The 14,386-nt window shown below is 40.0% G+C and overlaps 1 protein-coding gene across 2 annotated transcripts; it reads left to right on the top strand.

The window, feature by feature from the left end:
• The first annotated feature begins 5,362 nt into the window (after positions 1–5,362).
• On the top strand, positions 5,363–10,300 carry LOC149277314 (cilia- and flagella-associated protein 298-A). Of its 2 annotated transcripts, XM_089503073.1 has the most exons (7): positions 5,363–5,501; positions 5,888–6,055; positions 6,316–6,383; positions 7,633–7,791; positions 9,028–9,159; positions 9,836–9,931; positions 10,190–10,300. In XM_089503073.1, exons 1-7 carry the CDS (start codon positions 5,363–5,365, stop codon positions 10,298–10,300), a joined length of 873 nt encoding a protein of 290 aa, XP_089359199.1. The 2 variants fall into 2 exon arrangements, with proteins under 2 accessions (XP_089359199.1, XP_089359200.1); XM_089503074.1 differs by lacking the exon at positions 9,836–9,931.
• The last annotated feature ends 4,086 nt before the right edge of the window (positions 10,301–14,386 follow it).

Here is a 14,386-nt window from a genome sequence, read left to right as displayed (position 1 = left end):
CAATGTACCATTAGAACACAGGAGTGATGGGAGTGATAAAGGGCCATTGGAACACAGGAGTGATAAAGGGACATTGGGACACAGGAGTGATGGGAGTGATAAAGGGCCATTGGAACACAGGAGTGATAAAGGGACATTGGGACACAGGAGTGATGGGAGTGATAAAGGGCCATTGGAACACAGGAATGATGGGAGTGATAAAGGGCCATTGGGACACAGGAGTGATGGGAGTGATAAAGGGCCATTGGGACACAGGAGTGATGGGAGTGATAAAGGGCCATTGGGACACAGGAGTGATGGGAGTGATAAAGGGCCATTGGGACACAGGAGTGATGGGAGTGATAAAGGGCCTCTGTACGCCTATGAAGAGATTCCAGCTACGATCTGCGCTGGATTCCTAATCCATTTCATGTTATTTTAATGGGCAGAATTTGTTTTTCTTTAAAAAACAAGGCTGTTTCTACGTGACCCCCAAATGTTCGAGCGGAGGTGTATATGGTCATCTTTACTGTCTGATTTCTAGCAAGGAAGTTTAGATCCCGGAGCGTGTCAATGTTGGCTCTTCTTCCATGACTCGATTTTTCAAGCTTCTGTTCCCATGTGGCCAGTTCTGCATTAGTTATCGATTCTAAATGTAACGTGCGTAAAGGGGCCATTATTTATCATTATTTATCGCTGTGTTGCTCCTTGTCTATGCCATAGCCCGCTGTCTCGTCTAGTTTTGTGTTCTATAAATATATAGTTAAATGTACAGATATTTAGACATATATATAACGTGCCTAATACATTTCAAATAGGTCTTTTCAGTAGAAAAGAAGACGCAGCAGTATTTCTCTTTAAGAAATGCTTAATTGTATTAATTGCAGAATAAGACTACATTCCTACTCAATTTTTGCGCCCGGGTCTTGCTACAATAATGCATGCTTTCAGGTGTGATAACTTCTGCGACCCCGTCTTATTTGTAACCAGGAAACTGTATACCGCAAAATGCGCAGGGTGCTTTATAGAACTTTTATCTTTTATGGGAATGAGCACAACGTGAGCACAATCTGACCCCTCTGCTTATTTCCAAAGCACCCTCTCCTCTCGAGATGGCCACAGTCTGCTAAACAGTGCGGCATCTCGCTTTAATAAATTGGCCTCATCAAATAGGAAACCCATTTCAAACATCGCATACCTCAGCTATATCCAGATGATTATTTGGGATCTTTTATTGCGTCTTGAGGTTGGAGCTAATTAACACTGCTGATGGCATGTACGATATTAAATGGTACCAAGCTTTTAGGTGATCTCACTATACAGAATACTTTATGGCAGATTTAAAGTAAAGGGATGGCGTGTATTTTACTTTGTGCTTCTATTTTGCTGTATGTTTTTATAGAGAAGTGATTTATTCTACTAGGATTACGTCTTTCTGGGTGTGTGGATGGGAACGTCTCCTGGCTCCTCCTGGGTTCAATATCAGTACGTTTTGCTTACTTATCGGTTACTGGTTTGTCTCCAGTTAAATAATGCAAGTCTTTTGCGCTGCTAAACCTTTCATGTGTGTATTTAATGTATGGGCAATGTACACAGATCTGTTCTATATCCATGTTATATGATATACTTTAACCCTCTCGGAGTCCGCACGGCTTCCATAAACGCTGCTCTATCACACAGGTCCGTCAGCAAATGGGTTAATCGCTCTACATGAGTAGGGCTACTGGGATTAAATGTAAGCTCCTATGATGCTTGGCCATCCCCTACATTGGCCGGGATGCAGGTAACCCCCTGCAGCGATGCTTCAGCCAAGTTATATTGTTAAAGCACCAATTATTAAGGAACTATTTAACCTTTCTAGGAAAATAACTGCTGATTATTTAGTACTACTGCAAAAAAAAAAAAAAAAAGTAATTTCTATGAATCCCGTGGTGTATGTGGTTAGATGTCCTGATAACCGCTTCTGTGGTATGTGTTTGAGATCGTGTCGAGAGCTGCAGTATTTATCCGTGACCTGCACACTTCATGTGAAATATCTTGTGTGTGATGCGCAAATAAATGGACCTGTATACCAGGAACTGCTGGACTTCGTTCTTTTGTTTTTAAACCGGGGCCGGATTGGGGGTTTAAATATGTGGCGGCCCTTTAAGGCCAGCGGCTGAAAAGTGACACACTTTTATACAACGCTGCGGCTGAAACAACTAAACTCGATCATTAGATGGAGCCTCAACATACTTTTGGTCAGTGTATAAGGCGCTACTTCTCTAGCAACCATAGAATTGTTTCCTGAAAAAGGGAATATTCTCAACTTTGGTCCCAATTAAAACGTGCAACTCGAGCTCTGAGGAGTACATCGGAGGCCAACCTCATTCACAGCTAATCTGAAGCCTCCTCCGAGGACTTGAATCAAGGGCAGGGGATCTTCAATGTGTTGGTAGGAGAGCTAAAGTAATCCACTTCTTATCCAGGGAACATTATAATAAGTTCATAAGACCAAATGACACCTAGTTATAGACTATGATAGCTGAGAAATTCTCATTAGTGCAGCCACTGCTCTTGTATGTAACGGTCTGTTGCACGGTGACTGTACTTACTCTACGCGATGATGGACCACAAGTGTACAGAGGGGATCGTGTCCTGTGTTTGGCAGACATAACTATTTTAATAGGTCAAGTTACTTGCCCGCCTCCATGGATGGAAGGTTTTTGCTAGATTGGGTTTATTGAATAACCGAACGTACGTTATACACGGCGGTACATCCCCGAATACACCCAACAAAGCAGCGCAGAACACAAAACATCAGCAGCTTAACAAACTACTTACTTTCTGTGCTGTCAACCAACTGTGTACCTAAAACAGAGCGGGGGCAGCAGTCACACCGTACAATAAAATCGTTAGAAAGTTCCAGGGGCTGCGGAAACGGCGGCCTTGCTGGTGGGTAGGGGGTCAGGAGAGTGAGGACTAAGGATAAATCCTCCTCCCTGATACTGTCAATGATGGAGTCTTCTCCGAGTAAACAGAGGGTCAGCCCGCCGCAGTCTCGGACAAACCTCAGTATCCTTCACGAAACGCGTTCGGGGACGAGCTGGAAAAGGATTTTGCGGAGAGAAGACTGTCAGTAGGGATTCTACAGAATACAGACACAATGTAGCAACGCACACGCAGAGCTCTGTTAGGAGTACACGCCAGCGTCCATGCGGTTTACTCAACAATGAATTTCATTCGAATTCCTCAACCCGAGAAGAAAAAAAAAAAAAGTGTCCCGACATTCTGCGCCACTGATCAGCTGCCAATCAGCGGCAGGGGAACTCTGGGGGCTTTCTGATCACCTGCACAGTGGGCTTGTTGGAGGCGGCTGCTTCTCATATCTTTTGGTACAGGGGCCGTGGTTTTTTGTTTTTTTCCGCTTTGTGAAAGCAGGTAGAGTCCTGCATCACCTGAGCAAACTACCTGAGTAATCTTCCAAGGCAACAAAAGTGCTCTCATATTAAAAGGACAGGAGGGAAGATTACTTCGATGGAGGAGAAACATTGGAACAAGAGGCCATAACCTAAAACAAGAGGGTCGAAGGCTTACATGTGATGTAAAGAAGTTTTTTCTTTACTGAGAGTATGGTAGATAAGTGGAACTGTCTCCCAGCAAAAGTGGTGGAGGCTAAAACAGTGAAGGAATTTAAACATGCATGGGATAGGGATGTTCTGACCAATGACTGATTAACACCTTAATGACCATTGAAGTGCCTGGCACATCATGGGGTTAAACGAACATAGAAAGCATTTGTTGATTGGTTTTTTTGCTTGACACGCGTTGCTGCAATGCCCCGACATAGACCAAAAAGGGGCCCCGTTTTTTATAGTAAATTAGATGATATGACCAAAATATTGATATGTAAAGAAAAAAACAATATAAAACTTGTGGGTAGGTCTGTCTTTACATCAGGGAAAACGGGCCATGGGCCGAAAGGGTCGGATCCGGGCCATACTAACACCTGCGTAACCTCAATTACCGCTCATCCGTTAGTTAATATAACCGAGGCTTTACCTTGACATTCTAGATAACGGTCCGATCCATCTATAGGTATTCATGTAACTGAAGGGAAAGGTATTATTATTTATTGTTTTAGAACGCGTTTTATTTATACACCTTGATCTATAAACGTTATTCACGCTGGTGCTGGTTACATTGCAACACGCTCGTTCCCAGCAAATACTCACAGGGCCGGTAATAAGTATGTGCAGATTCCCGCGCAAAATGTAAGATTGCATTTACTTCAAATAGCCTCTAATAGGCGATTCTAGAATAAGCCCTGTCAGGGATCTGAAATGCGCGCATGCGCAATGACTGCCGGCTGGAATCCGGTGGGCGGCTCATCCCCGGAAGTTGATTTCTGTCTCCGTGGAAACCCGTCCCGGAAGTGGAGTGTGAAGTGTCCAGGTCTGGTGCGGCGGTGAGTAGGTTTTCCTCTTCAAAAATTGCATAACCATAGCAACAATAATTATAATTAATATATTATAACAATTATAAACCCTCTCGCTTGGGTATTTGGTGCCGTGTGGGGGTATTGCAGTGTACTGACTGTATTTTCTTAATAGTCTAATCAGGGACTTGTCACATTTATTGGGTGCTGAGATCCTCGGTGTTTAACCCTTTATTAATATAAAAGAAGTCCTATCACTGAATGCAGAGATGGTTTACTGCAGACTCGCAGTTAGTTCTTCTCTTGATCTCTGTGGATCCATCTTTTTATTATTATTATTACTCATTACTTACTTTTTTACTCTGAAAGTGCCATCAGTGGGTTTTCTCGTTGGTTAAACGCTGAGTGTGGCTTGGTTACCATGGAAACCAACGAACACTTTATGTCCATACCTTTTCACCTTCTGTTATTGTTTTCTATAACACGATTCCCATAACAGATCAGATGATGAATTATGAAGAGCCAAGTGAGAGATGTTTATAATTCATTGATATATCTTCACTTTGGCTGTTCCCGCCATGAGGCCAGTAACCATACCCCAGTCCACCGGATTGGCCCCCATGGGGAGTCCCTGTTATCTTTCTGCAGCACCCATGTCATGAGGCTGTTTTCATGTATTTAGTCTGTTTACATGCTCCCCACCTTATCTGAAACACATGCATTCATTCCTATAGTTTTTCTAAAGCCTCTCTCTGTCGGGGTCCGCTGCCCTGAAGCAAAGTCCTGCTTAAGCAAATAAACCATCAATCATAATTCTGAATATTTTACTGCAAGTAAGCAAATTATTTACAACGCCGACATGCAGCTTCACCTCGTGCTATCTCATTGTTTTATTCATTTTAGAAAAGTAAGGATGGCAGACATGCTTTGTGTTATGATGGGTAACTAGAGCTTTTTATTACAGAAATGGTCCGTTTACACGTAAAACGGGGCGATGAAAGCCAATTCCTTTTTGATACAACAGTTGGCGTCTCTGTGGATGATCTGGTCAAACAAGTAACAGCTATTTACAACGGAAGGCTTAAAGTCGACAGACTATGTTCAGGTAAATATATGCCAATTTATGTCTCTGATTTCTTCTCGAATACTTAATGCATGGCACCAGCTTGTATTTAATAGCAAAAATATGAATATAAGACACAAATATACAGCTCTATGGCCCTAGGCTTCATATTTTATGGTATATATATATATATATATATTGATTTATCTCTATTTAAGAAGGCAACAAATACTTTAATGTTCTCACCTCATTTTAAAGTGCATTCCCTTCCACACAAGGATGAAAGTAACTCACCATGAGCCCGCACTATTTATTAGTAAGAAAATTCTGATCGGGTGAAGTCGCACATCCTTAATGTATTGTAATGTTTACGTATTCGTAGTATATGTATAGTATATAGTAGTTCAGTAAATCTTCCCTTTTTGCAGAGATGGGAGAGCTGTCGGAGCACGGCATTACTCTGCCCCCAAATATGCAGGGGCTGACTGACGAGCAGATCGCAGACCTAAAACTTAAAGATGAGTGGGAAGAAAAATGCGTCCCTAGTGGGGGAAGTGTGTTTAGGAAGGATGAGATTGGAAGACGAAATGGACACGGTAACCATCGAACTATCCGTCCCATTAAAGGGGAAATAATTTTTAAAGGATGTGGTCCTGTGAACAAGAAACCTTTGAGTGTTCGGTATTTAGTATACAGCAGTAGAACTTTGTTTTTAAAGACAGTTATGCGTTTTTAATTCTCATATAATAAATATGATAAATTGCTTTGCTTTATTATTAATATATATAAATATAACACATACTGTTAAAACTGAGGGTTTTCTGATTTGTATTTATATCTGTATTTACATTTTTAGCACCCAATGACAATATGAAGAAGGTGTTACAGAAAACCATTGAAGAGGCAAAGGCCTTGGTGTCTAAGGTAAGCCTGATTTTTAGTAACTCTTTCATCTGTTTCCTGATAAAAATTTTAGTATATGTTTTTTTTTTTACATAATTATTGTGTATTTCTAAGATTTCTGAAGGAAGCCCCACTCAGCAAATCGCCAATTTATGGTAAAAAATGTGGCCTTTAGGGTACTGAAAGCGGTTAAAATACGTAATGTGCAAAAATCAAAATAAAGTTTATATTTTTTATTGCCACCATAAGCCAGGGAATTAGGCTTTTTGAGATTACACACTTACATATAACATGTTTCATCGTCAATGTAACCAAATTAGATGCATAATTAAGCAGCACATTATGCAACCACCAGGCAAGCCCAGAGACTTACTGTTCCCACAGAAAACTTGTAGTGCTGCCACCACAGCAGGGGATTCTGGGTAGGTATATGCAAATTAGGTTAACAACGATCAGGGTTTTGCCTCTATATCCACTTACTACGCGGACCCCTTTGGAGCGAATGCACGCTGTACAGGGCAGTCACTGGGACAGAGGTGCAAAAGCCAGGTCACCACTCACGGACAGCTGTTTCACCCTCAATGTAACTCATCAGCGTGAGGTGTGATACTGGTTTATTGCTTGATGGTTGCAGATTAGTGTTTAATACCCCCCGCATTTTAAGTGGGGGGGGGGGGCTCCATCACCTTAACCCCACCACAGCTTATGTTGTGTGTGCTTCACATATTGCTCTAAGCCTCAAGGAATAGAGAGCAACACAATAGGAGGAATTGTTCATAAGAAAGAGATGCTGAAAGCATCCAATGTACCTTGGTCATTGTACACATGCAGTCTAACACTACACCATATGCCGGTCTATATGTTTCTGTGATGAGATTAGAGACATAGCGGGTTTTTATTACCAATCATTATCGGTTACTGCTCGGCGAAGCTTCTTGTGTGTCTGAATACGCTTGTGTTTACGTGAATCATTAGAATATAGGCTACATGTGTGTAACCCTGGCACAGGACACAACTTCTATCATGCATGAGAATGTCACGTTAATACTTCCTTCAGTTAAGTTTACTACTAGAAAAATATTCTAGGAAAAAATGAATTTGCCTGGCCACATCCAACTGGCATTGAGTCTTATTGAACAGGAGGAGATAAAATCCAAAATGTCTCACATGTCAGACAGTAAGTGCTTCATTCTAGGCTTTAACCTCTTGTGGTTTATTCACTTTGACAATGTGTATGAGATTGGTTTTTGTTACATTTTTAATCCCACAGAAACAAGCTGAAGCCAATGTGTGCGTGACAATGGAAATGGTGAAAGATGCTCTGGACCAGCTCCGAGGGGCGGTAATGATTGTTTATCCCATGGGGCTGCCTCCACACGACCCCATCCGAATGGAGTTTGAGAATAACGAAGACCTGTCTGGAACTCAGGCATGTATCCTCTGAGATCTGGCCCTGCCGCTTAATTTGTGATTCCCTTGGGGAAAAATTGTTGCAGAAAACATTGTTTCAGTAACTTCTGTAACTGATTTTTTTTTTCTTTTTTGTACAATGCATAACATAAAGCAGATCCCAGTGACTGATAACTAAATGCAGATTTACAGCTCTTCATTAAAGTGCTGTCCTGTAGACCAGGGTTTGTTACTGAGTACCACCAAGCACGTATTATTTAAAGGTCTAAAGTAGGAAAAAAACTTGCAGTTTTGAGTTTAAAAAAAACATAAAGTCTCCGTGTCAAATGTGCTCTCCCCACATTAACTATACATTACACAGGGCCATCTCAGAGAAATGCACTGGCGTTTGTCATGCATAATGACATTCTTTGAACCTGCCTTCAATAAATAAAAATAAAAACTGGGTGCCAGTTTAGTGAATAAACTCAATTTAGATCGCCCTGCAGTAAATTATTCTAGATTCTGTTAATCAGCACTGAGCTTCTGCCTACATTTTGCAGACAATGGTCAATTGAGTCATTCTGTACTTTTACTGCCTACTAATGCCCCTTATTTAACCCACGAATGGCAACAATTGTTTTTTTCTTTTTAACCTCTAGTGTGTCCATCACAGATTCATGAAAACCGTTTAACGGGCATAAAAAAACCTGTCCCTATTAATACTGATTCCTACTAGAATTTTTTTAACCTGGGTAAAGAAAAAAACTTGTACTTGAGTGTTGCACATCAGCGAATGCGTTCTTTAATTGCACAAATCTATAATTTCTCAGAAATACCCATAAATATTGGGTGATGTTGTATAGACCGGTATAATGCGGACCATAAAAGTCAGTTCTGAAAATCAACCCGCTAGCCAAATATCATTAGGGTACCCACAATGTCAATATGTATATTGTGTGTGTTATATATATATATATATATATATATATATATATATATATATTCTCTCATATTAACATATTGTCATGTAGTCCTCGGCTGTTACTTATTAATTATGCAAAGCTTAGTCTGGAATTAGTCATTTCTATTATTCCACGTTTATCGTGGAATCTACTGCAGTAATTTTGCATGCCATGAATGTCTGGTAGGTAATTAGCTGTGTCTTGTGTAATAGTGCACAGTGCTGCAGTTATCTTTCGTTCATTAGGATAATTCAGGATCTTCAATGTCTATTAAGTTTGCTCATAAACGGTGTTTTGTTTTTTCATTAAAGGCCAGCCAACTAGTTATCGAAGAACCTGCCGCTCAGTTATGGTGGGCCGGTAAAGAGCTGCAAAGGAATAAGAAGCTTTTGGACTTTGTGGGGAAGAATGAGAAAACCAAAATTATTGTTAAGATACAAAAGGTACAAAAAGATAAAAAAAGATGGAGACGGCCCTACAGTTTAGGGAAAGTGGAGAAACACACCAAAAAAAACTGGATTAAGTTTATTATTTTTTTTTGTTTGAGAAGATTTTAGGTTATGGCCACCGATTTAAATGAGATCATAGTAACAGCATATGTCCATAAAATCATATTTTTTAGCTTCTGTGTGATCTTTTATGAAAGCTGATCTTAATGATGCTGTTCTATGTAGACTCATATGCCTTGGTTAATCACATAAATTAAGCACAGAAAGATTTAGTTTCTACAGGAACATAGAATTTGATGGCAGATAAGAACCGTTCAGGCCGTCTAGTCTTCAGATTTTTTCTTGCTTTAAAGACTCAGTCCTTAATCAGTCGTTGGCCTTGTCTTAGATTTTGGAGCCACATGCATATCTCATGCAGCTTTAAGTTCCACTTACTGTATGAGCCTCTATGATTTCTGCTGGGAGGCTGTTCCACTTAACAACCACCCAACAATGGCTATGGCAGCAGCCTATCAGTGCCTGCTTTTGGCGTCTAATGCTCTGTTTGTTGCAAACGTTTTAAATTTAGCAGAGGAGGTGATTTTAAATGCATTTATTTCAGTAAACAAGCACCTGTTCAGGTGAGGAAAAAGCATTGCTGACCTTTTCATTTTATTTCAAACATTACCAGAGAGGTCAAGGAGCCCCAGCGCGTGAACCAGTTGTCTCAGAAGAAGAGCAAAAGAAATTAATGTTGTATTACCATAGACGACAGGAGGAACTTAAGGTAAGATGTCCTCTACTGTGATTTATTGGAATTATTAGCTACTCCTCACTACTTTTGGTGCCTGAATGGTATCGTTAAGAAATTGTGCTTCATTTATATAATATGGTAATGCTCTTTAATGTAACCGACATGGCTATTTGCCTTGTCCCTTTAATTTTTATTTCATATGTACAACATTACACGATACATAACAGCTCCCTAAATGTTATGTTATGTTACGTATCCTTTTATTTATTTATCTGTTTATTTCTGTTATAGAAACTTGAAGAGGATGAAGACATCTCATATCTGAATTCCGATTGGGCAGATAATCACTCTTTAAAGAGGCAGTTTCAAGGAGTAAAGGACATTAAGTGGAGACCACGATAAGGCATCAAGATGCGTTATCCCCTCCTGTGCCCTGTTCTGCCTGTTTATACCCCTTTGTGTTCTGTGCATTGTAGCAATAAATTAACGCTTAAATTCCTGTTTCTAATTATTTGACCATTTTGTATTTTTTTCTTCAATTTTTTACTTTCATGTTTTGACCATCTTATTGACTCCTACCCAAAGCCTCTTCAAAAGCATTCTGAAATTTATGAAATGAATCATTGTTAGTGTGTGCGGAAGGCTGTACAGTTCATGGAAATCCCTTTTGGTTACTGTCGGTTATTCCCATAATGCTCTGGCGTACTTTTCCCAATAGCCACTAGAGGTCCCTATAACTTTAATAGTCATTGAAAGTATGCTGCGCATACATAGCCTTTACTGGGCAATATCAAACATACTTTTTTGGCTTTTCAACATAAATTTAAAAAACAATGATTTTTGTTTATTTTATGGAAATTTAAATCTCAGTAGATGCTGGGGCGCTAACTGGTTGGCATTTTCTAAGCCCAACTGCGTTAATGCAGTAGAAAGAACAGATACTGCTTGTATTCTTTATTTCCAGAAAACATAATTGCCCTCTTGATCAAGGGAATCTAATGGTGAATGTCTCAAGTTGTTTTAAATTGGTAACATAACCGGCATGCGGGAAGGTTTCAGAGTCTTCAAAATGCTTCCAGCTATTTTTTTGCAACACACTTAAGATAAGATGCAATTTGATCAGATCTTTAACCTGGCGGGAACTGAAAGGGCCTGGCTTCTGATATGTTAGGTATCATGCTTCACAGGGAACCTGGCCTTCTCGTCCAACATCAGCACCTGACCTCACAAATACTCTACTGGATGAAAAGGCAAAAATGCACAGAAACTCTCCAAAATCTCTTGGAAAGCCTTCCCAGAAGATTGGAAGCTGTTATAGCTACAAAGGAGGGACCATCTTCATATTAATGTTTTTAGAATGTTAAGTCACAAAAGTCCCTTTTGGTGTAATGGTCAGGTGTCCCAATATTTTTGGCAATGTAGTGTATCTGAGCGTCCCAAATGGTGCTTTTGAAACTGGTACATCACATTTGTATATACAATATACCATCCTTGCTTGAATATTCAGAATATCTTACGTTGACCAGTAATGGTTTCCATCAGTGCCATTATGAAAACCATTGGATTTGATTTGGCACCTTTAGCGAGTTGCTACAATAAAATCCTTGTGGCAGACTATTAAAGGGTTAAAATTTGAAATCTCACAGGCATGCAGTAGGGTCATTTTAGCTGAATATGTTACATTACCTTTAATTTTCTGGCTAAATAAAAATGCATAACTCGGTATAACGGAGGCAACTCTTATGATCTCATGCTTACCGAAGCGCAACCAATCGGTTCATATAATTAATTGTAATCATGCATAATTATTGTATCAGATTTGTATAATTATACAGCTATGTATGCTGGTGATCAGAGTAACTAAATCTTAGAGATGACAGCTTGCTTTATATGAGGGGTCCTGAATCTCTAGGGCAAAAAGAGTTTGTGAACATCTAATGTAAAATAATATTTTAAGAATGGTTATTCTAGATGATCAGAATACATACATTAAATACAAGGCCGGATTTGGGCCCTGGAGCAATTATATTGGAAGGGCCCCTTCTCTGGTTTTTTTTGCCTTTCCTCCTTTTTTCTTTGCTTTCCACCTCTGGATGTTTTTTCTCCCTCTGTTCTATTCTTTCTTCCCTCTCAATTTTATTCTGCCTCTTTATTTGCACCTCACCTGTCGACAACTTTTCTTCACTTTTTTGCTATAATCTTTTTTATTATTTATTTAAATAATCATATTTCATTTTTATCTTGTTTGGCTGCCTTTTACATTTGGCATCTTTCTAACTTATATTCTGAACCTACACACACACACACTCTGTATACACACATTTACATACACATACATATATCCACACACACACACATTTACATATACATACATATACACATAGGTATGCACACACTGTATACACACACTATATACACATATACATTTACATATACACATATATATATACATATAGGGTCCAATACATATATACACCAAGGTCCAAATACACCCTCCGCTATTATGCTTAAACAACAAAAAAACACTCTATTCCAGGCACAAAAAAGAAATGTCTTTCGGAAAGAAAAAAAATAAGATCTTTGCTTTACAGCCCTTAATTTATTTTATTACAGGAGGTCACCCCCCAAGAGCACCCTGTAAAGTAGCCATAAAGACTGAAAGCATTGTGTACATTGAATAAAAGCACAGGAGTGGATGCAGAAGAATCGGTCGTCCCCATGCACGGAAAGGCCTCTCTTTCTCAAAAAGTTGAGCTTCATTAATCATCCTCTGCAGTCACAGAACAATTGCTGTGTAATGTGATTCAGAGCTAATTAATCCTCCAGCAGTTTAGTTCGTTAACAATATACTCCACGTATTTCACTGGGCGCAACCTGCTCCGACACGCAGACGGGCTGTTCCCGCACACAGAGCCCCGCCAAGGCCATGTATCCAGACCTACATTGATCAAATTTAAGGAGAACTCAATTGAAAGTATTCCATAGTACTCGCAAGGCATGGTTCATCTAAAGAGGCTCTCTCCATGTTCAAACACTCAAGAGCTCGGCAAACTACTTACATTGCCAAAGAGATTGTGGGAAAATAATACTTTCTAATTGCCGTCTTCCCAGAATCATCTCTCCCACGTAGGGAAACTTTCAGAAGTATATAGGTTTATTTTCTCTGTCCTCTTTCCAGGGTGAGGTCATCCAGAGAGTCTCATTTATAAGATTATTAAACACATATCATTTAAAACCTATATATATATATATATATATATAAAATGCAAAATAAACAGTTGGTAGAGTAAGCTCTTCATTGTAGTGAGGCCGGTAAAACACATATATGCAGTAAAGATAATATGAGAGAGATAACAATGAGACATGCTATTTAAGAGTTTTAAGGGGATAATTAATGATAAGAGAACTGCCCCAGCCTCCTCCTTGCCCTACTTTCCCACACTGATGGAGGGGATGTAAGCTACAATTGGAGGAAAACAAGCTTGGGTTTGGGCCCCTTCCCTGCATCTCTTGGGTTTGTAATTACTAATAATGTTTCTTGACCCTCCAATAGTTCCATATGACATGTGGTGGTTGGGCCATGGAAGGAGACTTCTGCACAGCACTCATTGACTCTGCTTGTGCTCGGACACTCGGAGTTATACCGCCACTACTTGGTGGTTGAGAGCTTAGCAGTGGGTAGAGAGGAGGGAATCCCTACTACGTTCCCATGCAACACCAACTGGTGTGCATTGCAGTCCGACTCTCTGTGGCTAAGGGCTTGGTCCAATATTCTTCCAACACTAGTGGAAGGAAACAGAAATGTGGTAGGGTAATACAATGCAATGCTACGGAACCCCATAGTAAGAAAGCAGCCTAACACTGTGTGAGAACAGGGAAAAGAAAAAATGTCGGTGCGCTAAGCTAGTCACAGGCTCAAATAATACAAATGTATAATACGAGGCCTACCAAACAGGTGTAAGCATGCTGCAAAAACAGTGTGTTGGCTGTACAATGTATACAAAAAACAAAAACTGTCTGCGCTTCTCACCCTAATAAAGTTGGCAACAAATATATAAACATAATATAAATGAGAGGTTTTGGTTATATGAATTGGCCAAAGCATAATTAAGCTCACCCGCCACGTCAAGGCACACTCTCAATAGGGTGAGAACCTACGCTCACCTCCTACATAGTGGGCACACAAAGCAGTTTATACGGCTACCAAAACCTTATTAATGTGTTGGGGGAGGTGCAATTAAACCTCCTCCCTATTAACCCCTGGACAGCAAGCTGCAACCAGACTAATGAGGAGCCAACAACCTCAAAAATGTGCAAACAGGGAAAAGAAAAAATGTCAGTGCGCTAAGCTAGTCACAGGCTCAAATCTGCAGCTTGCTGTCCAGGGGTTAATAGGGAGGAGGTTTAATTGCACCTCCCCCAACACATTAATAAGGTTTTGGTAGCAGTATAAACTGCTTTGTGTGCCCACTATGTAGGAGGTGAGCG

The sequence above is a fragment of the Sceloporus occidentalis genome, unplaced genomic scaffold, assembly GCF_023333645.1.
Source record: "Sceloporus occidentalis isolate IW3139 unplaced genomic scaffold, rSceOcc1.0.p SCAF_219, whole genome shotgun sequence".
NCBI classification, from domain to species: domain Eukaryota; kingdom Metazoa; phylum Chordata; class Lepidosauria; order Squamata; family Phrynosomatidae; genus Sceloporus; species Sceloporus occidentalis.
The sequence above is the reverse complement of the archived record's forward strand: the minus strand, read 5'-3'. Positions and strand labels throughout refer to the sequence as shown.